This window comes from Desmodus rotundus, chromosome 3 (assembly GCF_022682495.2).
Source record: "Desmodus rotundus isolate HL8 chromosome 3, HLdesRot8A.1, whole genome shotgun sequence".
NCBI lineage: Eukaryota > Metazoa > Chordata > Mammalia > Chiroptera > Phyllostomidae > Desmodus > Desmodus rotundus.
The window spans coordinates 12883908-12906552 of NC_071389.1; the positions used below are offsets into that span (position 1 = coordinate 12883908).

A 22645-nucleotide genomic window follows, 5' to 3' on the forward strand; every position below is an offset into this window, starting at 1 on the left:
CTCCTCACCTGTGGGGGGAGGCTGCCGCCTTCCTTCCTCCAGGTAATGGTAGCACTGGGCACACCTGGAGCCCTGCAGTACAGCTTGACAGTGCGGCCTTCATGCACCTGGGTCCTCTCTGGACTCACCTGGACCCTGGGCCCATTGCCCCCTGCAGACAGAGCCCGTGAGAATACCTCTCTGGGCCACCCATGCGCTCCCAGCCCCACCCACAGCCCGGTCCTCTCACCGTGCACGTGGAGCACGGCCCTGGCCACGTGCTGCCCGGCGCTGCTGTGGGCACGGCACAGGTACTGGGCTTGGTCCGAGGGCTCGACCGCTGGCAGGCGCAGGATGCCACCATGGATTTGTGCCTTCTGAGGAAGCTGGCCACCAGGGCCCCCTGACATGGAGAAATGGGGTCAGCACCTGCTGGGATGGGCACTGCTGCCCACTTCCCTCCAGCCTAGAGTCCTGCCCCTGGCCTCCCACATCCAGGAGAGCTAGGCCCTGAACATCATTCCTGCCACTGCCTCACCTGTCCACTCAAGGGTGGGCATGGGGTGCCCGGTGGCGCTGCAGCGGAACTCGGCCAGCTGCCCAGGCTGCACTGTGAGCTGTGGTGGGTGGATAGAGACCACGGGGGCGGATGGGGTGCCCGAGGCTGAGGAGGGAGGAGAGAGAACACGTGGTTGGGGCAAGTATCCTCTGACGCATGGCAACAGCCTCCGATCTGCTCTCTCCTTCCACTCCAGCCCCTCATAGCCCTTCGTCCACAGAGCAGAGGGAGCTTTTGAAATACCAATGGGATCTTGTTACTTTCCCATTTAAGGTCTATCTGTGGATCTCTGTCGCTTTTACAATAACATCCAATCTCCCTGCTGTGATCCCCCAAGTACACGTGCACTCACCTCTGCCGACATCTTCAGGTTTATCATCCTCCTACCCCCACCCCATCCATAGCTCCAGCCACACTGGCCTTGCCTCAAACACATCAACATGCTCCCACTTCAGGGCCTTGGCATGTGCTGCTTCCTCTGCCAGGAACACTCCCTGCCAGCTCTTTAAGTGGCTGAACACCTGCCCTCCCTTCAGGTCTCAGCGCAGATGGCACCTCCTCAGAGAGGCCGCCCTGACCACCCCATGCAGAGTAGCTCACCCTTCTCTCAGCTGCTTTCTCACTTCCCTGTCACATTTGCTACGATCCCAATGCACGTCGCCGTGTGTACCTGTGCTGTTCGTTTGCTCCCACGTTTACCTTTGCCTGGCTAGAACATGTGGGTAGTGCAAGAGGGCAGGGCTCCTGTTTGACCGTTTTTCCCGTTTCTTCAGAGTCTAGGCCAGGACTCGGCATACCATGGAGGCTCAGAAGCTGTCAGTGGAACACGCCCTGGTGGGCACTGGGGTGGATGGGTCAGGCGTGGACTTGAATGGTATACCTTGCACATGCAGCGTGGCTGTGCCTTGGTCCATGGCGAACATGTTGGAGCCAGTGCACACATAGGTGCCCGCGTCACTTGGCTGGACATTGCGAATAGTCAGGATGCCGTTGAAATCCATGGCTCGGGCTGGCAGTTTTCCATTGTGCAGGCGGGTCCACACCAGAGTATAAGCCGGAGACTGCAGGGGGGGCCAGGGGATGGGATGGGGGTTAAGGGTGGCGCTCAGAGCCCTGGAAAGCAAGTCTCCCCCTCCTCCAACCCCATTGACTGCTCCCTGCCCACCCACCTTGCTCTTGGCTGTACAGATGAAGGTGACGTCGGCTCCGGGGCGCACACTCTGGCTCCGCTGCTCCTCCACTCTCACTGTGATGGGCTTGCTTGGAGCCTCTGCAGGGGGTGGGTGTTGGGGAGGAGGCCCCCCAGTCAGTGAGGGGCTGGCCAGGCCCCTGTCCTGTGGCCATCTCGCTCTCCCCGTCATCTTGTCTGCATGCCACTTGCTTCCCAGTCTGGCTTAGATTCCATTCCACTCCCTGACACTTCCCTCCCTCATCCATCCGAACCCCATTATCCATCTTTTTTCTACAGGCACCGAGCTGCCAACGGGCTGTGATGGGAGAACCTCACACCAAGAGTCCACCTGGCTCCAATTCATGACCACAGACCACAAATGAGCTCTGAACACTTCACACTTTGCTCCAACTGGGTTTTTCTGTCTGGTTTAAGTTTCTGTCCGCCCCAAAACCATTTCACACCTCCTCCCATCTTCTTCACCCTCCCAACCCCCCAGTCCGCTTTCATAGCTAATGGCTCCGGCTCACACTTATTGAGAAACTTGAAACTGCTAGATAGGAATTTTTCCATCTCCCCAAATCTCCCCACCTCCCTCCTTCCTGGTCCCTGAAGAACGAGACTGCCCCCCACTCCCTCCACTTTCCAAGTGCTGGAGTCCCCCCTCTGCTGTGTCCTCTTATACATCAGTCTCTCCCCTTCCTCTCTTCGGGATCATTCCTCCCTGCAGACAAATGTGTTCTAGAACTTCCCATCTCTGAAATGGGCCCCTTGACCCCATGCTCTCCCCAGCTATGACCCCATTTCTTGGTCTCCCTTCAGAGCCAAGACTCTTGAAAGAGTTGTCCATGCTTGCTACCTCCCCATCCATCCTCTGCCTCACTCTAATCTGGTCCCTACCCCTTCTCTCCACTGCAAACAGCCTGTGTCAAAGCATGATCTCCAGGGGTCAATGCATGACCGCCAGGAGTTATTTCTTGGCCACATCTCACTTCCTCAGGGCATATGGTGAGGCCGAGCACCCACCTCCTAGAAGCCTTCTCCCCTCTCAGCTTCCAACACACACCTCCCCAGTCTCCTCCTAGCTCACTGGCCCCACCCACTCAGTCTCCTACTGTAAAAGACTCTTTAATTTGACCTGTCAAAGTTGGGGTTCCTTGTGGCTCTGTCCTGGCCCTGCCCTTGGGCCACACTCTCCCTGGGTGATTTCGCCCTGGCCCATGGTTTTAAATGCGTCCCCTGCTCCAGCAGCCCCCAAATTCATTTCCCCAGCCAGGGCCTCCTTCCTGAGTTGCAGACTCACGTGTCCCTTGCCTGCCTGATGTACTGACTTAGTCTCCACCTTGGGATTCCCTCTGATCTGTTTGTAGCAGCTGCTGCCGGTGCCCCACCCAGTCCCCTCGTCCTGTCCCTCCAGTGCCGTCTGGCCTGACTCCAGCCAGCTGCTGCACTTCTTTGCACAAGGGCTCTCTCAGGTCACCAGAGACCGCTGTGCCTGCCCAGGAGGTGCAGCAGGGCGCAGGGGAACTGATGCTCCTAGAACAGGCCCCAAGTGATGACCGACGGGAGCTGGCATATACATACCCCAGCTCCCTTGGCCCTGGGGTGCACGTTTTACTCGGGCATTTCCCAGAGTACCCTTGGCTGCACTAAACAACAATGGCTCACAGTGGTAACCTGCTGGGTAGCACACCCTTTACTGGATGCCTTCTCTTCCCTCTCTCACTTGACCTCAGAATAAACTACATCCACACAAATCTTTGTCTCAGACTCTGCTTTGAGGGGAGCCCAAATAAAGACAGCCTCCTACTGAGCCTCTCACACCTCCGTAAATGACACCCCACTTGTCCAGCTGCTAGAGACCTGACGCCCGGGCATCACCCTAGACTTCTCTCTCTCCCTCAGCGACCACAGTCAAGTCCTGACATCTCTGCTCTAAAACCAGTCTTGTCTCGTCATCTCTCTCCGTCTCCTCAGCCGGCGGCCTCGTCCAGGCAACCACCATCCCCTCTGGTAGATGAATGCACCTGCAGCCTGGTCTGCAGCCTGCAGCCCCGCCCGGCCTAGGCGGTCTTGGGGACGAGGTAAGCAGGGACTCACCGGTGACCAGCAGTTCTGCCCGGCTGGTGTTGGCATGATGGAGATTGCGGCAGGTGCAGATGTAGACTCCGGCATCTGCGGGCTGGACACTGGGGAAGTGCAGCTCGGAGCCTGGTGGGGAGTGGGTGGGAGTCGCCTGTGTAGACGCACCCAACCCCCACCATCCAGCCCTGGGCCTCCCCTCCCCCTGGGTGGTTCCTGGGGCTGGGGCCACAGGTACCTTGATGTCGCTGCTGGGTGCCACTGGGCAAGGGACGCCCATCCTCACGAGACCAGTAGAAGTAGTGGGGAGGGCTCCCACTGACCTGGCATCGCAGGGAGTGGGGGCCACCTTGGGGTACTATGCTCCGAGCTGGATGCACCTGGACCACCAGAGGGGCCTGGTCTGCTGGTGGGGGGAGAGGGGCATGGGAGAGCCCATTCAGGCAGGAGGCCCCCCTGCATGTAGCAGTATCTCCGAGTCTCTGCCTTTCCAAAGGCGGTCCTACCCCATGCCGAGCCCTGTCCTCTGGACCTCGTGTCTCTCAAACTCCCCAGGCTCCCTGACTTGCCCATTACCCTGGCCTGTGGCCTCCATCCCACTTACCCTGGGATAGGCACCGACCGCCCTGCACGTTGGGGTTCCCCACGTAACCTGGGGCACACCTGTAGGGAGGAACAAGGACCAACTTTGTCAGCTTCCAGGGTACCTGGGGCCTCATGGTGGACTTGAGGAGCCAGAAGTTCAGCTGGCTGCCCAGAGTGGGGTGGGAAGGCTCAGTGCTCTGGAAGGATTTCAGGCACCAAAGAGGCCCCCACACAGGGCCTGAAAGGGGAGTGCAAGGGAATATCAGCAGGTCAGGTAGTGGGAGTGGTAAAGCCTTTATTCTCCAGGAAAACATTCATTTGACAAATATTTATTGAGCAACTATTATGCTAGGTATGGAAATACAACAGTGAACATGGAGTCCCTGCTCTACAGAACTTACCCGTTGGGAAACCAACACGAAACCTATGTAAAATCAGAGTGAGGGACATGTCTTGGGGGCTGTGAGCGCACAGATCCAGCCCTGAGAGTGAGGCTCGCAGAGAATGGGGCCTCTGAGCTCTTATGTTCCCTGGCAGCGGGCGTCCTCTTCAGAGAACTCATCACGCTGCCCGTGACTCTGTATTTGTATCATCGCTTTTTTGCTGTCTTGTCTCCCATTACAGGCAGTGGGACTGTATCTGTTTTATCCATCACTGTATCTCCATACCTCTGCACACTCCATGGTGCTTGGTAGATGCTCAATAAAACTGTGCTGAATGAATGGATGAAGCTGAGCCTTGAAGGCTAAACAGGGTTAGCCAGGAAGGGGAAGTGTGAGGCTGAAGAATGTTCCATGTAAAGGAAAAGGCACATGCAAAAACCTGAACATCGAATAGTCAAGAAGTTAAGCCCAACTAGAGCAGAGTTAAGTGCTGAAGTGGAGTGAGACTGAAGAGTGACAAGGCTACCTAAGGAGCTTGGGATTGTTCCAAGGGCAACAGGGAATCCAGGGGAGGGACATGATCCTGGTGGAGAGCTTTCTCATCTAGGAGTTTACCATACACACCCCGCCTTTGCCGTTCCTATTTGCAAACTTACTGCTCACAGTACTGGCCAGTGTAGCCAGGTTCACAGGCCGTGCAGCGGTACCCACCAGCCGTCAGGCTCTCACAGGTGCGGGAGAACCTGGGACAGAGGAGGCAAAGGTCAGGCCAGGGGATGTTCCCACCCCACCCTGCTCCCTTCGCTCTGCCCCGAAAGCCAGGGAAAACCCTCCACTCCCCAATGGGAGTTCCTCCTTGGGCCTGGAGCAAGGGCACCCACATGTTCTCGGGGTTGGTCAGCGGGCAGGCACAGGGCTGGCAGTCCTCGGGTGTTCCTGCCGTGGCATCTCCATAGTAGCCAGGTGCACACAGCTCGCAGAACTCCCCAGCGGTGTTGTGCTGGCATTGCTGTGAGGTACAAGGACGTCAGCCACTCACCCTGAGCCAGCCTTACAATTTTGTAATGCTTTGATCTGGAAATGTCACGTCTGTGAATGTATCTTAAAGAATGCTCGTCTCAGGGGTGTTTATAAAAGTGAAATGCTGGGAATAAACCTAAACATCCATGAATAGGGGAATGGATAAGTTAAAAGCAACACCCACCCAAATATCTATCAAAAAGGATGATGTTGATTGCATTTCTTACATTTTTCTACATAAACACCTATAGAATTACAGCACAGGTGGCAAACACAAGGCCCGCGGGCCGAATGGGGCCCTCCACCTTGTTTTATCCGGCCCGGCACCTTGCTTCTACCTGGCGGCAGCACCAGCGCCAGCTCCTCGCCCCTAGTTAGGGAGCAGTTACACTTATAGTCTGAAAGTTACATTCGGCCCTTTGAAGGCAACTGCGAGGCTGATGTGGACGCCAGTGAGAATGAGTTTGCTACCCCTGAATTATAGGAAAGGAAAGTATACACCTGGGTATGTGGGGGGAGAGCTAGTGTTAAAATAGATGTTTTATTATAAAAAGCCTGTGAGGGTTTTACATAGCATGTTTCTCGCTCTGCCAACCCAACCCTTGACCGCATGCCCTGGAGGGCTATCCACACTGTGAAAAGTTCAGGGTAAAAAAGAACTTGATGATTGGAAACATAGTCATAAACTTATAAGTGAAAAGAGTTGATCACTAAACACAGTGACCCTATGTTTAGTTGGAAAACAAAAGGTACATTAATATGTATAAAAACTTGCCCAGACAAAGAGCAAAACAACTCCACACTGATGTTGACCGAGATGGTAGGATTATGAGGGACTTTTACTTTCCTTTTGGGTTATCTCTGTAGTCTGACTCTTCTACAGAGGACATGTCACTTGGTGGTGAAAAATCAAAGAAACCCAAGTTTTCTTTATAAAGATAGATGTTATTCTATAGTTCTGGCCACCCCAGTTTTCTTTATAAAGATAAAATGTTATTCTATAGTCTGGCCACCCCACCATGCCTGCAGCCCCGTGGTGACCAGACCAGCTGCTCTACGTGCTCTGTCCCACAGACCTGGCGCCATGACCTTGGCCTTAGACCTAGGCCTACCTTACTAAGCCACCCTTTCCCTATCTCACAGCCAGCTGCGGTACCCTACCCAGGCCCAGCCGAGCTGACCCCTGCCCTGGCCCTGCTTGCATCGTACCGAGCAGGCCCCAGTCTCTGGGTGGCACAGGTCCGAGTGGCCATTGCATTCACACAGCTCACAGTGGCCAAGGTAGAGTCCACTCCCAGTGCGTGTGTAGCCTGAGGCGCAGTCCTGGGTGGAGAGAGAGGAAGGTTGGTCTCCATCACCAGTGCGGTCCCATCCAGAGCCAGGGGACCCAGAACCCACACCCTCCAACCCCTCCCACCATCTAGACTCCCACCGGCTCTTGCAGGTGCAAGCCCCGGCCCAGCCCTCCACCCCCCACAATCCTCTCTCAGCAGGACTCTGTTATCACTTTCCCAACACTCCAAAGCTGGGATATTGTCTGACCCCATCCTGGCATCTCCATCCATTTAAATTTACTAAAATAATAGCTCATCCTGAATGGAGAACCCATCTGCATCCCTAGGACTTTGTTCCTGAAAATTCTTCTGGCAAGGTCTTTGTTGAAAACCTTAACCTCTATGTGGTTAAGGAGACTAGATTTGGAATGAGCCCTTGAAGATCTTTACAACTATTTTCACGTTCACGAATAGAGTGAAAGAGGCTGCACACATACAACCAAGATGTTTTACCCGTTCTAAGTGAGCAATCAGGGGCTCTGAGACAATGAATTCCTGTTCGCCACCCCTCCTTTGAAATCTCTCCAGGCCCTCCCTCTCTCCCCGGCCACTGCAAAGGCATGTTTATAAATCTGTTTTGCTTCACTGCACAAGATGTGCACCAAGGATTCTGCTTTCCCCAGGCGTGCTCCTTCAAAACGTGCTAAATTTTATAATTTCAAGGGACCTGAAGTTCACATAGTTGGACTTGAAAGTTCCTGTGGCCACAGCAGAGATGCACAGATGTAAAAGTACAGCAATGTGAACTCCCCACGGTGGGGTTCCTGAGTGGGGGGGGGTGCTGTTCCCACACTGGATCTGCAGTTGCCCACTGGCACTGCAGCCCTGCCCCCTCCCTTCCTGTGATCCTCCTTCCACAGCTCCACATTCACTCATCAAATGCTACCTGGGAGCCTGCTGTGTGTCTGAGGATTGGGGCCCTGTCCCCCTGGAGTTCCATCTCTGGCCAGCCCTTCAGGTACTCTTGGATTCTCTCCAAACGGCAGCTTCTGTCCCACCCCCACTGCCCTTCCCTCCCAGTAGGACTCCCCTTTTCTCCCCCTGCCCCATGCATCTCACTCCCCACTGGCAGAGGCATTTTCCTGGGGCCCGGCTCCCACTGATAGCCTTGTTCCAGGCCTAAGGAAGTACCACCCCCCCTTTCCAGGGGTGACCCTTCTGCATTGAATGGCTGTGCCAGAGCGGGTGTCAGGCTGGCCACACTCACCTGGCAAGACAAGCCAACATAGCCTGGGGGGCAGCGGCATTCCTCCACCTCCAGGGCCCGGGGTCCCTGCGAGGGCCCTGGCCGGGCGACCTCTAGGCTGACCGCGCCGATGCTGGCCGCCACTGGCATCGAGGAGAACGTGGCCCGGACCAGGATTTCGTCCAGGTCAGCCAGCGCCATCAGGAGGTGCTCACGTGTGGCTGGCTGTCCGTCAGGCCGGCGCCAGAATTCCTGGGTAAGGGCATGACAGCAAGTATGGGTGAGGGGTGTTGGGCTTTATGTGCTGCTTCTACAGCCCCCCACCCTGTCGCCCAGCTCCTGCCTCCCAGGCACTGGCGGAGGACTTCGAGGTGAGAACGCAAAAGTGAGAAGCAGCGTAGCTGGCATCCATGCCAGGCTCCACGGCAAGGGTGGAGGGGTCAGTTGGAAACAGGGTAGCCGAGTGTCCCTTACCTCTCGGAAAACAATCTCGTAGCGCTTCCTCTCTGGGCCCTGCAGTGCTGGCTGGGAGGCCACCAGCATGATGTTGTTGCCCTGGGGAGACACCAGAGGGGTTGGAAGGGGAAATAACAAGCTCTTGGGGACAGTGGGGTTCTCCACCAGGTTCCAGCCTCTCCTCTCTCCAATCTTCCAGGCTCCTGTGCCCAAGGAATCTGGTACATGCCCACTGCCCCCTTCTCCCGGCAGCTGGGCCTCTGCCTGCGTAGTGTCCAGCCAGATGCAAAGGTGGGGGCACGGGCCTAACGCCCCCAGCCTGTGCCAGGCCAGCTGACGGCTGGACTGCAAGGACAGAAGAAACACTGAGGGGGCCCCCTGACTTCCCCTTCCGCCCACCTGGCATGGAATCCATGTGCTCACCGTGATCTGGACGTCAGGGTCGGAGAGTGGGCTGCCCTGGGCCCCGGATGTGTAGGACAGTGTGTATCGCAGCTTCCCGCCATAGGCTGCCACCTGCAAAGAGGTGAGCCCTGCAGTCACAGCCTGACTCTGCCCTCCTCTGGGGTGGTGGGGGAGTGGCGGGGGTGACCGTGAAGGTGAAGGGGTGGAGCCTCTCAAGGCACTTTTACACCTGTGCTGTCCCTCCCCTTCCCACCACCCAACCAGAGGCCAGTTGCTGTGCATGGCCTGTGCTCACCTAGGAGATAGGATGTCACTCAATTCCTTCACAGACTCAGAGCTGGTGGCTATGGCCCTGAACAGTCTCTTTTCTGTTTTGGGAGGGGCCCACCATTTCCCAGTGTCTGACAATCACAGTGAGCATGTTCCAAGTCCCTTTCCATTGAACGGAATTTCCCACAAAGCAGACACGGGCCATGATGGGTGATCACCAAGGGGAGGTTGCAGAAGGCTCAAAGTTCTGAGCCGTGGGGGGTGGGGCTGAGGGTGGCCCCTCAGAGGTCTCGCCTCCTCTGCTCAGAATCCATTTCCCTGCTTTTGCAATCTGAAGCCCTGTTTTGCTTTAAAGGAAACTATGTCCTACATACAGGCCATGTGGTTTGAATGGAGACATTCGCCAGACCTGGCCAATCTGTACATTCTACCATGACCCTTCTCCGCTCCATCTGGGATGGACACATGAACCTGGCAAGTCTGCTATTTCTACTGAAACAGAAACTTCCTTTACTAGTCATACTGGAAGCCAGAGAGGGATGCCAACTGAGATAAAGTCCTAATGAATCCCTGGATCCAGCCATGCCTGATAGCAGATATCCTTGGACTTTGTGGTTACATGAGCCAATATATTCTTTGTTGCAGACAAGCCAGCTGGACGAGGTTTTCTATGGCTCACCATGGCACAGCCGTCGTGTGGGCTACAGATGGTTCTCCAGTGGGCAGCCAAGGCCTCAGCTCTGCCCCACCGGACTTTCCTTTCTCTCCTCTGTCCCCAGGGCAGATGTTCAAACCGATACCACAGGGCATCGGGCCTAGCCCCTTTATTCACCTTGTGTTCATTCAGTTGGGAGCACTTATTAAGTGCCTGTTGACTACATGCCAGGCCCTGGGCTACATGGGCCCCGAGGATGTTCTCCACAAGCTCAGGGGAAGGTAAGAAGAACAGGGCCATAACCAGACAATCATGAAACAACTGGTTTTCTGTTTGCGTCGGACACCAGCAAGTTCATTGCCATGCCCAGGACCAAGCTGCAGGCGTGTGTAGCAGGGTGGCTAAGGGAGCAGACTTTGCAGTCTGAGACTGAGGTTCAAATCCAGCTCCATTGGCTGGATAGCCTTGGACAAGTCACTTAGCCTCTCTGAGCCCTACTTTCCTCATGTGGGAATGGCAGTAAAAATACCTACCTGGAAGGATAGCAGGAAGATTAAGTAACACAGGCCATGTAAAATATTTTATTCAGCACAGTGCCTGTGAGCACACAGCCTGGGTGCTGCCAAATCCCCATCACGCCCAGCTCCACCAGTGGCTTCCGCAGAGCTTCCCTATCCTCATTTCCCCTGGACCAGACTGTCTCGTCTGCTTCTCTGCATGGTATTTTATTGCAAATTATGTGTGTTCCTCAGAAGATTCTAAATCACTTGGAACAAGATGGAGGTGATGTCAATACTAACACTAATGCTAAAAACAGTGATGATGATGCTGAGGATAACAGGCGCGATAACCAGACTAACAGTGAGCTAGGCTGAGAGGCTAGGTCTTCTGCCCATACACAATACAGCTCACAACAAGGACTTGACTAATGCTTCTCGAATGAATGAATGCAGTGCCATGAGCTAGTTCAGTCACCTGGATACACAGTAAAGGGAACCTAAAGAAGGGGTGTCCACTTCCCAGGTAAGACGGCCCCTCTGCCAGGGGCCTGTGGCCACTGAAGAGCAAGTGCTGAGCTGAGCTGGTCCAACCTCAGCCCTCCTTTGGCCCGAACGTGGGACCCCAGGCAAGTCTCTTCCCCTCTCTGGGCCTCGGTCTACCCGTTTGATCATGGAGGGCTTTGACAGAGGGCCCTCTGCTGTTTCAGGGTTCCACGACACCCCTCTAACCCTCCCAACTCCTTGTTACCTTGTTCCCCAGGAAGGCTTGGGGCAGCTGCCAATAATAGAGGCTTTCAGGAAGCAGAGAGAAGCCTTCGTAGGACAGAGAGAACTAGGACAGAAAGACAGGCGGTGAGAGCTCAGGGAGCAGGTGCGGGGAAATGAGGGCCGAGGGACAGAAGCCCCTACCCCACAGCCCAGGTCCCGGCCTGCTCTTGGACAACTTGTTCCCGTCTAGATCCGGACACCCCAGCTGCCACCTCGCATCGGGTGTGTGCCTCTTGTGGACCCCAAGGTGACTGATGCGGCATGCCAGAAAACATTTTAAAATTTAGTGACAGTCATAATATGTATTTAAAAATACATAGCTAGCATAATTGAGTTGGTACATGACTGATTTAAAGGAAAATCTGAGCTTAATAACAGTCCAGGTAGTGTGCAGAAATGGTGGAATTTGTAAACTTGGTTCAGAAACAACCAATGTCTAGGAAGAACGGTGTGTGGGGGCCCTTGATGGGCGCCCTGGCACGTACCTGAGAGCCTACAGAAGAAGACAGAGAAGCTGAGGAGGAGGCAGAGGAGGAGGGCGGAACTGCTCGCAGAGCAGCTGCAGGCTGGGGATGGGGTGGGAACCCTGGGGGAGGTGGGTGGGGGTGGGCAGCAAAGCTGGAAAGGAGCTGCCAGATCTCAGCATCCATCCTCCTCTGGGCCTCATCCACCTGGGGGGCCAGGGGAGGGAGGATGGGGGGAAGGAGCAGAGAGGGACAGAAAGGGTGCCATGAGGCTTTGCCTTCCCCCAGGCGGTGCTTTGGTTCTATCTGTTCACAAGTTCTGACGCCTGATGCTCCCCTGTACCCACCACCCTCTTGCTCCTCATGAGCCTGGTGCAGCTCTCCTGGGATGGGCCCCCTTGGCTATGGGCTCTGACTGTGGGGAGAAGCTCATATAGAGGGTGCCCTGAGCAAGGGAGGGGCAGACCCAGGGGCATTTGTGTGAGGGAGGCGCACCTTGGGCCTCACTCTCCATGTGTACCCACACCAAGCTATTCATGGCTCTGGAATGTTTCCCAAGGCAACCCTGGAGTGGACTGGGCACCAGGCTGGGGCCTGGCCTGGCGTGGGGAAAGTGGCCCAGGAAGGCCAGGGCGTCTGCTCAAGGTCCTGATGGACTATGCTTTCTGCCTTCCTCCCCGGGGTCCCTGACACAGTACAGGCCACGCCCTGAGTTACCTGTGGTAGCCGCTGTGCCCGGCCCCTGCCCTCTGGGGGTCCCGGGATCCTCCCAGAAGTCACAGCTACCCGCAACTGCTCCTCTGAGAGGGACGTGCGGTTCTGATGGGTGGAGGGCACAGGCCAGCTCAGACCCCCCAGGGCCCCAGCGCTGGAACCCTGCTGAACGTCCTCTCCCCATGGCTGTGATGGCCAGAGAGGCTTACACCGCCCGGGGAGAAAGATGGGTATTCCCCTCCGCAGGCTGGCACACAGGGTTAACTCTGGGCTGCTAGAGGGGCACGTGCACACAGAGGGGGGTGTGGAGGCTGCTTGGGAGGCAGTGCTGCAGTAACCTGGGTATAGCCAGGTATAATCACATGGCTTTTAGCATTGAGTTAGTTTCCCTGCCACCTCAGCTACCACTCTGGCCACAGATGGCTGGCACCCGAAGCAGACCACACAGCAGATGAGGCACACCCCCCTCCTGGCTGTAACTCCTAGTGTCGCAGGGCTTGGGCACAGCAGTGACCTGACTGTGGAGCCACAGGGCACTGCCTGGGTTCATGCAGACCCACGCTGCCTTGGGCCCCGGGCATCGCCCCATGCGGGGCTGAGGTCATTAAAGGACACACCATGCCCACATCACTGCAACCTCACAGCACTCAGATCACAGGCCTACCTGGTGAGCCCGGCGCATCCGCGCAAAATAGGCCTCCCTCTGTGGGGCAGAGGGAAACGCCAGGAGAGGGAGTCAGAGAGAGAAGTCTGGGAACTGTAGGGCCGGGCAGCAGGGAGGCAGATGGGCAGGCCAGGAGAGGAGGAACCCGAGAAGGGAGAAGGGAGGAGAAGGCAGCCCGGCCTAGGAGGCTGGGACACTTGGGTCTGGCCAAGGAACAAGCATGGGGCAGCCTTGGGACTCCCCCTCCTAAGTTTGTCCCTGACCTCCCTGGGACCCTGGGTGAGGGGGCACATCTGCTTGAACACTGGCCTCAGTCAGCAGGTGACTCCTGGACCAAGACCCCCTTTCCCTGGGTATCACCAAATGACCTTCGCAATCCGGGGAACACGTTCGGGCAGGCTGCCCTGGAGTCCACCCAAGACCCTGCACCCCACCACACGACCATGACCATCACCTCCCTGCTGGACCAGGTCACCTAACCTCTCTCACCTCGGTCCCCTCACTGATGACATAGGGCAGTAGTGGCACCTAGCTAACACCACTGTGATTGGTGGTATGTAAATAAGTGCTCGGAACGGTGCCAAGCACAGGGTAAGAGCTCAATAAAGATGACCTAGAATGAGAATTATTATTATGCCCAACACCAAGCAGAGCCGGAAGCACAGGTGAATTGCGAGTGAGCAAATGGACAAAATTGCAACTGTGTCTCATTTGTCCTTGTGTTTCGAGGGCCTTGCCCAGGACCTAACTGCACGAAAGCTCATAATCATTAACAGGTGAGCACTTACTTTGTGCCGGGCACAACCTCCAATCCTCCTACCACGCTGCAGCTGAGCCGAAAGGCAGCCAGCTGGTAAGTGGTAAGGGCTATCTGACCCCCAAGGCTGTGCCCTCAACCATGACGTGGCTGACACCTGCCTGCCGGCCCAGACTTCTCTGAGGTCAAATCCTGTCTGAGTCCCCACTGGCCCCAGGGCTCAGCAGGGGCCTGGCCCAAAGCTGACAACTGGGGAGAACCTGCCAGCTCCCACCATGCACCACACCTTGTCTCCCTCGTATGTCTCCGGCAGCTGCCAGTAGAAGGATTCATGGCCAAGTTGGGCAAAGTTGCCAAAAGAGAGCTGGGCACCCTCAGGCACAGGTTCCACGGTAAAGCCTCCCGTCAGGCGGCTGTTCCGCTGTGGATTCACCAGGGCAAAGCCTTGGAAGTCCCCTGGAGCAAAGCGGGTAGAGATCTGGAAGCGGGAGGCTAGGTGTCAGCCTGGGCACCGGGACTGGCACCTTGGTGGGGAAGGGGCGTGGGAGGGCAGGAGGGAAGGGAATGGGGATGGATGGCTGAGAGAAGGGCTGGGGCAGAAACAAGGGAGGAATGGGGAGGACAACTGGGGAAAAGGGGTATTGGGCTCAGTGCTGACGTAAGCAACAGTGGGGTCATGGGGGGGTATTAGGGCAGGAGTGAGGGCTGCTGGAATCTGTGCTCATTCGGGCAATAATGGGGGCATGGGCATAGGTGTCCTCATAGGCAATGGGGACGCCACTGGGCCAGGCTTCTGACTTGCACCAAAGGTAAGCTAGGTTGAGGCAGGTGGCAGGGTCCAGGGCTGGGGTGCGTGCAGGCTCTTACCAGGTGTCGGGTGTAGGAGGAGCTGGCGCACTGCTGGGTGATGCCCATGCAGAAGCAGGGCAGGCAGCCATCGGGGTTGCTGGCACTCAGATGGAAGTGGTGGGGCCGGCAGCGGCTGCAGGTGAGGCCTTCCACCTGGGCCTGGGAGGATGGATGGAAAGGTGGGTGCAGGGAGCTGGGTTGGGTCTCTTGTACCTCCAGACGCCTGTGAGGCCAGCCTTCCCAGCCATTTCTGACAGTTTTGGGAGCCCCTGCTGCCCCCAGGCTTGGGCTGCCAGCTCCCATCAGCTGCTGCCTGACCTCCCACCAGGCCCTGGAGCAGTGGGGCAGAGAAGGACCCTCTGGGGAAAGGTGGCAGGGGTGCAGTGACAGTCTCGAGGGCACGGGGAAAGGGAAGGCCTGGCAACCACTGTGGCTGCAGGTCAGGGCCTCATAAAGGGCAGGGCTTTGGACTGACCTTGCACTGGCATTGGCCAGCAGCATCACACTGGCTGCCGACGCTGCCCTGGGGGTCGCAGCCACAGCCGATTGGCTCTGGCATTTGGCCTTCTCCTGAGGTGGAGGGAAGCCACAGCTGGAATCCAAAACCCACCACCAAGCACCCCCATTCCCACCAGCCCCTGGTCATCTAACTCACCACCGAGAAAGGGAATGTGTATTTCTGAACATCTACCACATGTAGTCCTTCTACACATTCACAGCCCTCTGGGGTGGGGGAGCCTTTACTAACCACACTTCACAGATAAAGAAGCTGAGGCTCAGAAAGGGAAAGTCACTTGTCCCAGGTGGAAGGAGAACAAAGGCAGTGTCCTAGCTCCACTCCTGGGGGAGACTGGGTAGCCCAACCCCAAAGGCCTCCCCAACCCCACTCACTTCGGCATGGCTGGCCCTGGCTGGGATTGCCATAGTAACCTGGGGCACACCTACGGAGAGAGAAAGCACTGGATGAATAGAGGGCAGACAACAGAATCCCAGTGAACCTGCTGCGAGCCAGGGGTCAACGACCTCACAGCTCTGGAAGGAACCAATCAGTTTAACGAACCCATTTTACAATGGGGAAACACCTGGGAGAAGAACAGGCAAGTGCCCTAGGCCACAGAGCCAGTGTAGTGAGCATGATCAGGCCTTGAACCTATGACCTTCATAAGAATGAGGGCTTTTCTGGGAAGACTCTGGTCTGCCTGGGGCAGGGGGTGCTAGGGCTGGAGGTGAACTGCAACCCCAGATCTCTCAGGACCTCAAATGGCCAGCTCAAGGTTGAGGCGCTCTGGGAAGGGAGATGACCATCTTCGGGGGCCTGTGTATGGGAAGTGGGAGGCTCCTGGTCTCTCCAGGTCAGGAGGACTGGGCCCAGCTTGACTCCAGGGGCAGTCCCTCCTGCACGCTACCCACCCTGCCGGTCCCCCACCTCACCTCTCACAGTGTCGCCCACTGTGGCCTGCGGAGCACGCGTCACAGGTAGGGTGGCCATCTGTGTCCAGGAAGCAAGTGTGGGTGGCCCTGGGAGCGTGGGGACAAATTTCTAGTTAGAAGATCAGCAGCTCTTCCTTCAGGACCAGGGGAGGAGGGTGAGGAAGAGCAGGCACGTGAACTAACACACTCCGAGTTCCAACCCCGTGCCGGGCACTTCGCTGAGAGTTCCACGTGCACCGCCTCATGCAATTCTCACATATGGAGTATATCGTTATCCCCATTTCACAGATGAGGAAGTTGAGCCCCAGAGAGGGACGTGTATCACATCTTCAAATGATACACTGAGGAAGCAGTAAGGCCAGGATTTAACCACTGTCTTTCCAAAGGGCCTGGGAGGAGGCGAAGACTTCCTCTGTGGAGGGGGCAGTGGACATTTCAGGAAAGGGCAGGGACAGGCAGGCATTGAACGTACTGGCCAGCAGAGGGGGCTCCATAGCATGGGCATGGCTGGCAGTCCTGTGGTGTCCCTTGCTGGGCGTCCCCATAGTATCCCGGCTGGCACTGCTCACACCGAGGGCCAACTGTGTGGTGCTGGCAATCCTGAAGGACAGAGTGTGGTTAAGGCTGGGCCCCCCAGGGCTACAGATCCCTGGGGTAGTAAGAGTGGTGGGACTCACCTGGCAGGCCCCTGTTTCGGGCTCACAGACCTCCGTGTGGCCATGGCAGCTACAGCGTTCACAGGTGCCCAGGTAGAGGCCACTGGGCATGCGGGTGTAGCCTGTGTCACAGTCCTGGGGGCAGGAAGAAGGCAGTGGGAGGGGCTTCCTCAGCAGGCCCCATTCTGGGCAGCGACCACTGGGTGGCGGGGCTGGGGTGGGCTTGGGAAGGTGGAAAGAGCTAAAGGTGGAAGAGCCAGGGAGCACCATAGAGGGAGCTGGCTGGACAGGTGTGTGGGGCCCAGGGCTCACCTGGCAGGATGGGCCTCGGTACCCGGGTGGGCAGGTGCACTGTTCTACTTCCAGTGCAGGGTCCTGGCCAGTGTCCTCAGGCACGGCCACGTCCATGCTGATGCCAGAGATCCTGGGCGCGACAAAACCCTATGAATGAGCACTGGCTCTGTGCCAGGCATCTCCGGAATCCGATGGGCGATGGTCTCATTCATCCTTCCAACAGCTCTGTCCTGATGCTAACTAGGCGCCCATCCCCCAGCCACTGTGGGATTGTGGCAAATGGCTTCTACCTGCAATTTCTCCAGAGAATGCACCTTCTTCCCTCAGAAAGGTCACACACACTACCCTGTTCCCTAGGGTGACCAATGACAGATGGACCAAGGGTGTAGCCCCTTTGCCTCAAAGCAGGATGACTTTGCAGAGCTCCACGGGGGGGCTCACCTAAAACTCCTTCCTTGCCTGGCTGCTTCCCGCTTCTGTGTCCCTCCTGCCCTCCCTCCCAGGTTCCCCTTGTGAATCATGTACAGCTCAGTCCCCATCTCGGGCCTGGCTTCTAGGCAACCTGACCTGAGAAGAGCCCTGTGAGGGAAGCACTGGTATAATCTCCATTTTACAGATGGGGCAAATGAGGCACAGGACGGCCTCACAGCCTGCAAGGAGCGGAGCCGGCAGCCTGGCGGCACTGCCGCATCGCACACTTAGATAAGAGCCGCCCGCCCTAACCCCCTTCCGTCCCTACCCCCGCCCCTGCCCCAGACACCTGCTCTCAGCTGGCTGCTGGCTGTAGGATGCCTGGATCAGGAGTGTGTCGATGCCTGCCAGAGCCATCAGCAGGTGCTCCCGCGTGGCCGGCTGCCCATCAGGCCGCTGCCATGCTTGCTGCCAAGGTAAGGACGCGCGTGCTACAACCCCTGACATCCTGGGATGTGGACACCCCTGAGTGGGAGAAGCAGGGGGCCTCCCCCGACCCCAGAAGGCTCCTGGACAGTGTTGCTCACCTCCCGGAAGGGCACAGTGAAGGTGCTGGGCTGGCCGGGGCTGGGCTCCCGGGAGGGGTGATGCTCCAAGACGATGCCATTGCCCTGCAGTACCACCAGCGGCTGCCTGTGCAGGGGCAGGGAGCTGGGCTGCGGCTGCTGGGTCACTGTGAAGCGCAGCTCTCCTCCATAGGAGGTCACCTGGGACGGGGGAACAGGCGCTCAGCTAGGGTCCCCGCAGTCGGGCCCTGCTACTGCTCCAGACTCCCACTGCTCCCCCACCTCTTCTCCAAAGGCACCACAGCACTCCTGCTTCCAAGCTGTTGCCTATGTGGTTTCTGCAGCCTGGAATTCCCTTTCTTTCCCCACCCCCTGCCCTACCTTGTCTCCCAGGAAACGCGAAGGGAGGACCCAGAAGTAGGGTCCAGATAGAAGGCTGTGGAAAGAGGAGAAGACCAATTCCCCGGGCGCGGGAGATGAGATGCCCATGCTGGTGGTGTGGGTGCTGGCGGCGTTGATCAGGCTGAACTCAAGGGGTGTCTCGGAGGCGCCGAGCACCTGGGAGAGAAGAGGCAGCTATGGCCTGGAACTGGCAGAGTCCACCCAGCCTGGGCTTGGTGGTCCCGCCTGTCTGCCCACCCCATCCCCCACCTCAGATAGGTACCTGGGCACGGCTCCAAGAGGAGCTGGTACACTGGCGACTGACGCCCATGCAGAAGCACTTCAGGCAGCCATCGGGGTTGTGGGCACTCAGGTGGAAAGACCCAGCGACACACTCGTTGCACAGGCGCCCCACCACGTTGTTCTGCAGGCACAGAGCTGGGAGCTGCAGGGCGACCCCCAGGAGGGCCTGCCTGGGGCTTCTGCCTACTCTGCCCACATTCAGGTGGGGGCCCGAGACCAGGGGAGCCATGGAAAGAGCACATGTATGAAGAGTGGCAACCCTGTGAACAATAACTCCCTCTTAAAGAGAGTTTCCGCTAACCAAGCCTTTTTTCTTGGGTTGCTAGGTGGCTGATAAATGCATTTAGATTTAAAATATAGCAGCGTGGTTAAAATAATTACCGCTACTGTTTATGGAGTGTTTCGAGCACTTTGCTAGTTTCTGTTCAACCATCGTCTCATTCACTCCTCTAAGTAGCTTGAGAGAGAGTGAGGTCTCCATGCTTCACATGAGGCAACCGAGGCTCAGGCATGGAAAATGATTTACACAAGGTTTGCTATTCCACTCTGGGGTTCCAGGTCGGGGTGCTTGACTCCAAGATCTGTTCAGTTCTTTTTTCCCATGACACTGAGTGTAAATGGCTTCCCTCCTCCGAGCCCCTATTCCCTCACCTGGAAATTGGCAATGCTACAACCTACATCGCTGTGTCTACGTGAGAATTAACGTATGGTAAAAGCAAAGGTACAGTACACATACAATGGTCACACAAAGAATGACTAGCAAAGGGCCTGAGACTTGAACCCAGGTCACCTGACTCCCCAAACACCTCTCATGAGGGGAAGACCAGCCAGGCAGGCCCATGAGCCTCTGGCTATGCCACCACCCACCAGCCCAGGAGCTATGGAGAGGACGGATCCTCCTTTCTCCCTCTCCCAGCTATGTGCCAGGCCCTGAGGCCCCTGGGGTGCAGTAGGGGACGCATGCGTACCTTACAGCGGCAGGCCTCCCCAGAGGTCCCCAAGCTGCCTCGCTCATCACAGCGTGCAAACTCCTGGTCTGGAGGCGCAAAGCAGGTGTTGGTAGGGTAGAAGGAAATGACACAGACATAGTCTGGGCAGACGAGGGACGGAGTGGGGCAGCTCCCCAAGGATCATGGGGTTTGCACTGGGCTCCAGAACTAGAGCCTGGTGGTCAGCAGACAGGGGGGCCAGGGGAAGGTGGCTGGGATACTCACTGGTGGGCCTGCACTTCCCACCCGGCTGGATGGGGTTGCCCTCATATCCGGGGGCACAGCTGGGGGAGAGAGAGGGTCGTGAGTGGCACTTTCATGTCCCCACTCGGTACAGCCTGCTTTCCCCAGCCCCCGGCAGCCTGTTCACCTCTCACAGCGGCGGCCTGTGTAGCCTGGGGCACATGCATCACATGTGGCTTGGCCATCTGTGTCCAGGAAGCAGGTGTCTGAGAATCTGTGGGGATCAGGTGGACGAGACATGGGATAGGGCTACAATGATGGGAAATGACTGCTGTTCACACTGACACAGCTGTGATGTCATCTCCCTTCCCACCTGTTCCTGATCTGCAGCCTCACAGCAACACCAGGAAGACCGATGGGCCCATTATATGCAAAAGGAAACTGAGGCCCAGAGAGATCAAGTGGCAGAGGACAGTTTAGTGGCCAGGTTAGGATGCGAACCCAGGTCTCCCACCTCCTTGCTCACGTATGCCCCTAGTGTGTTGTACTGCCAGCTTACCCAGGCATATCCGCCCCATCCTGAGCTGGGTCCTACCTGCGGGAGGCATCGATGTACGGGCAAGGGCAGGGCCGGCAGGCAGTAGCCGTGGCCTTCGTGGCATCCCCAAAGAAGCCGGCCTTGCACTTGTTGCACTGTGGCCCTTCGGTGTTGTGCTGGCAATTCTGAGAGGAAGGGGAAGGAGTGGCTCAGGTTCTGCGGAGTAGCCTTCCGCCCCACAGTGTGAGGCCACACTGAACCGGATGGGCTCCTTGAGGGCGGACCTCTGAGGCTGTGGCTCCGCCTCTTCTGTCATGCTGAAATTCCTCCCCAGCTTTCAGACTGGGGAGTATCCAGCTGCATCCTGATGAGAAGCTCATCACCTCACAGGCAGCCTGTCCCACGGAAGGCTCCAAATGCCTGCTTCCTACTGACTCAAACCCACCTCCTTCTTCCAACCACCGGCCGGGTCTGCACTCTGGAGTCCGCTCCTTCTATGCCTGACAGCTCTTCAGAGACTTGGAGAAAACGGTTTTCCCTGCTTGAGGCCTCTCTTCTGTCAGCCCTACAACCCCAGCTGTCTCCACTCTTCTTAAGAAATACCATGGTTTACAGGCTCCCGCCCCTTAGGGCTGCCTGCCAAGGGCCATGCTTTGCACGGACTCTCCAGGACTGCTCTGACCAGGGTGGAAGAAAGCAGGACTTGCACTTCCCTCATCTGGACATTACATCTCTGTTAATGCACCCAGAGACCACAGCAGCTTGTCTGGCGGCTATGGCAGTCATTCTGGAGGTCGTGCTAAGCTTGTGGGCACAGGAGGCCTCAGCCTGGGCCTCCTACCCTACTTTTGCCTCTTGCCCCTTGCCCCAAGCCAGTGCCAAGTGCCAGCTGGTTGGTACTACTCACCAGGCAGTGGCCATACACAGGGTCACAGTAGCTGGCATGGCCATTGCAGTTGCAGCCAGAGCAGGTACCCAGGTAGGGCCCGCCAGGCACCCGGGTAAAGTGGGCATCGCAGCTCTCGCAGGATAAGCCAGAATAGCCAACAGGGCATCTGTGGGGAGAAGACAAAGACCGTGGCCACAGGAGCCATGAGGTCCCTCTGTTTCACCTTTGTCAGGGCCCCTGCTGGATCGGGCACCTGCACTCCTCCACGCTGTGGGCGCGGCCATGGCTGGTGGCATAGGTAACGGTTGTATCCATGGCGATGTCGCTCAGCCCCACGCTGGCCATCTTGGTATTGTACACTGTCTGGATGAGCACAGCCTCCAGGCTTTGCAGCACCTGCATCATCTCGGCCCGCTGCACTGGCTGGCCAGACTCGTGGACCCAGTGCTCCTGTGTGTGGACAGAAGTGTTGGGGGGGGCGGGTTCACATGTCAGCGCCTGTCCAGCCTGCACCCCCTGTACCCCCAGTCGTGAGGACTCAGGCATCACTCACCTCAGAGAACTGGACCTGGCGCTGGTTCAGAGCACCGGGCTGGGTGGGCGCGTGGCCTCGGGAGAGTAGGCGATATCCGGCACCCACGAGGACCACGTCTGGCCGCTGCTGCACTGGCTCCAGCGTGCCACGTGCCAGCTCATAGCGCACCTTGTAGCGCAGCGAGCCGCCGTAGGAGTCCACCTGGCCACAACAGGGCAGGTCAGGGCAGGGCAGCCATGGACGTGCTTGGTGCCCACCGTGTGTCCAATAGTCCCCCTCCCCTCTCCGCAGGCCTGGTGCTCACTGTGTGCCTGGCACAGAGCTGGGCACACACAGAAGAGATGCGTGAGACTTGGGCTCTGTCTTCGGGGTGTTCAGTCTGATGTGGTGGGGAGTATGATAATGCTATGCAAAGGTGCCCGGGGAGGCCAGCAGGGGTCCCTTAACTCAGCCTAGGTGTGGTGGTGGTCTGGGAGGGCTTTCAGAAGGCGGAGTTGATGTTCCTCCCAACCTGAGAGGGAGGCAGAGGAGAGCCAGGGCCCACAGGGGACTGCAGGAGGGCACGACCATACCTTTGCCCACAGTGAGTCTTCTCTGCTGCCCGCCAGCTTCAGAGGGAACAGAGCCCAGGCAGATTCTGGGCATGTGAGGAGGGGTTCAGCCCTTTC

The 22645-nt window shown here is 57.4% G+C and overlaps 1 protein-coding gene across 8 annotated transcripts in view; it reads right to left on the bottom strand.

The window, feature by feature from the left end:
* Nucleotides 1-22645, bottom strand: part of HSPG2 (heparan sulfate proteoglycan 2) — a 94618-nt gene that overhangs the window by 26108 nt on the left and 45865 nt on the right. For 4 of the 8 annotated variants that reach the window (XM_053920249.2, XM_053920247.2, XM_053920251.2 and 1 more), the window contains 33 exons: nucleotides 21996-22178; nucleotides 21696-21892; nucleotides 21461-21608; nucleotides 20611-20738; nucleotides 20203-20289; nucleotides 20058-20116; nucleotides 19812-19879; nucleotides 18824-18964; nucleotides 18541-18717; nucleotides 18181-18360; nucleotides 17943-18061; nucleotides 17201-17312; nucleotides 16910-17023; nucleotides 16705-16832; nucleotides 16233-16319; nucleotides 15693-15742; nucleotides 15277-15371; nucleotides 14820-14960; nucleotides 14239-14430; nucleotides 9179-9271; nucleotides 8774-8854; nucleotides 8321-8551; nucleotides 6989-7102; nucleotides 5641-5768; nucleotides 5416-5502; nucleotides 4396-4454; nucleotides 4030-4197; nucleotides 3810-3920; nucleotides 1708-1808; nucleotides 1419-1599; nucleotides 518-643; nucleotides 230-382; nucleotides 9-151 (listed from right to left, as the gene is read on the bottom strand). In XM_053920249.2, the coding sequence (XP_053776224.1) occupies nucleotides 9-151; nucleotides 230-382; nucleotides 518-643; nucleotides 1419-1599; nucleotides 1708-1808; nucleotides 3810-3920; nucleotides 4030-4197; nucleotides 4396-4454; nucleotides 5416-5502; nucleotides 5641-5768; nucleotides 6989-7102; nucleotides 8321-8551; nucleotides 8774-8854; nucleotides 9179-9271; nucleotides 14239-14430; nucleotides 14820-14960; nucleotides 15277-15371; nucleotides 15693-15742; nucleotides 16233-16319; nucleotides 16705-16832; nucleotides 16910-17023; nucleotides 17201-17312; nucleotides 17943-18061; nucleotides 18181-18360; nucleotides 18541-18717; nucleotides 18824-18964; nucleotides 19812-19879; nucleotides 20058-20116; nucleotides 20203-20289; nucleotides 20611-20738; nucleotides 21461-21608; nucleotides 21696-21892; nucleotides 21996-22178 (4182 nt within the window). Of the gene's footprint in view, nucleotides 1-8; nucleotides 152-229; nucleotides 383-517; nucleotides 644-1418; nucleotides 1600-1707; nucleotides 1809-3809; nucleotides 3921-4029; nucleotides 4198-4395; nucleotides 4455-5415; nucleotides 5503-5640; nucleotides 5769-6988; nucleotides 7103-8320; nucleotides 8552-8773; nucleotides 8855-9178; nucleotides 9272-11333; nucleotides 11418-11838; nucleotides 12025-12534; nucleotides 12637-13195; nucleotides 13235-14238; nucleotides 14431-14819; nucleotides 14961-15276; nucleotides 15372-15692; nucleotides 15743-16232; nucleotides 16320-16704; nucleotides 16833-16909; nucleotides 17024-17200; nucleotides 17313-17942; nucleotides 18062-18180; nucleotides 18361-18540; nucleotides 18718-18823; nucleotides 18965-19811; nucleotides 19880-20057; nucleotides 20117-20202; nucleotides 20290-20610; nucleotides 20739-21460; nucleotides 21609-21695; nucleotides 21893-21995; nucleotides 22179-22645 lie in introns of all 8 variants that reach the window. The other 4 variants (XM_053920245.2, XM_053920244.2, XM_053920242.2 and 1 more) reach the window with 2 other exon arrangements.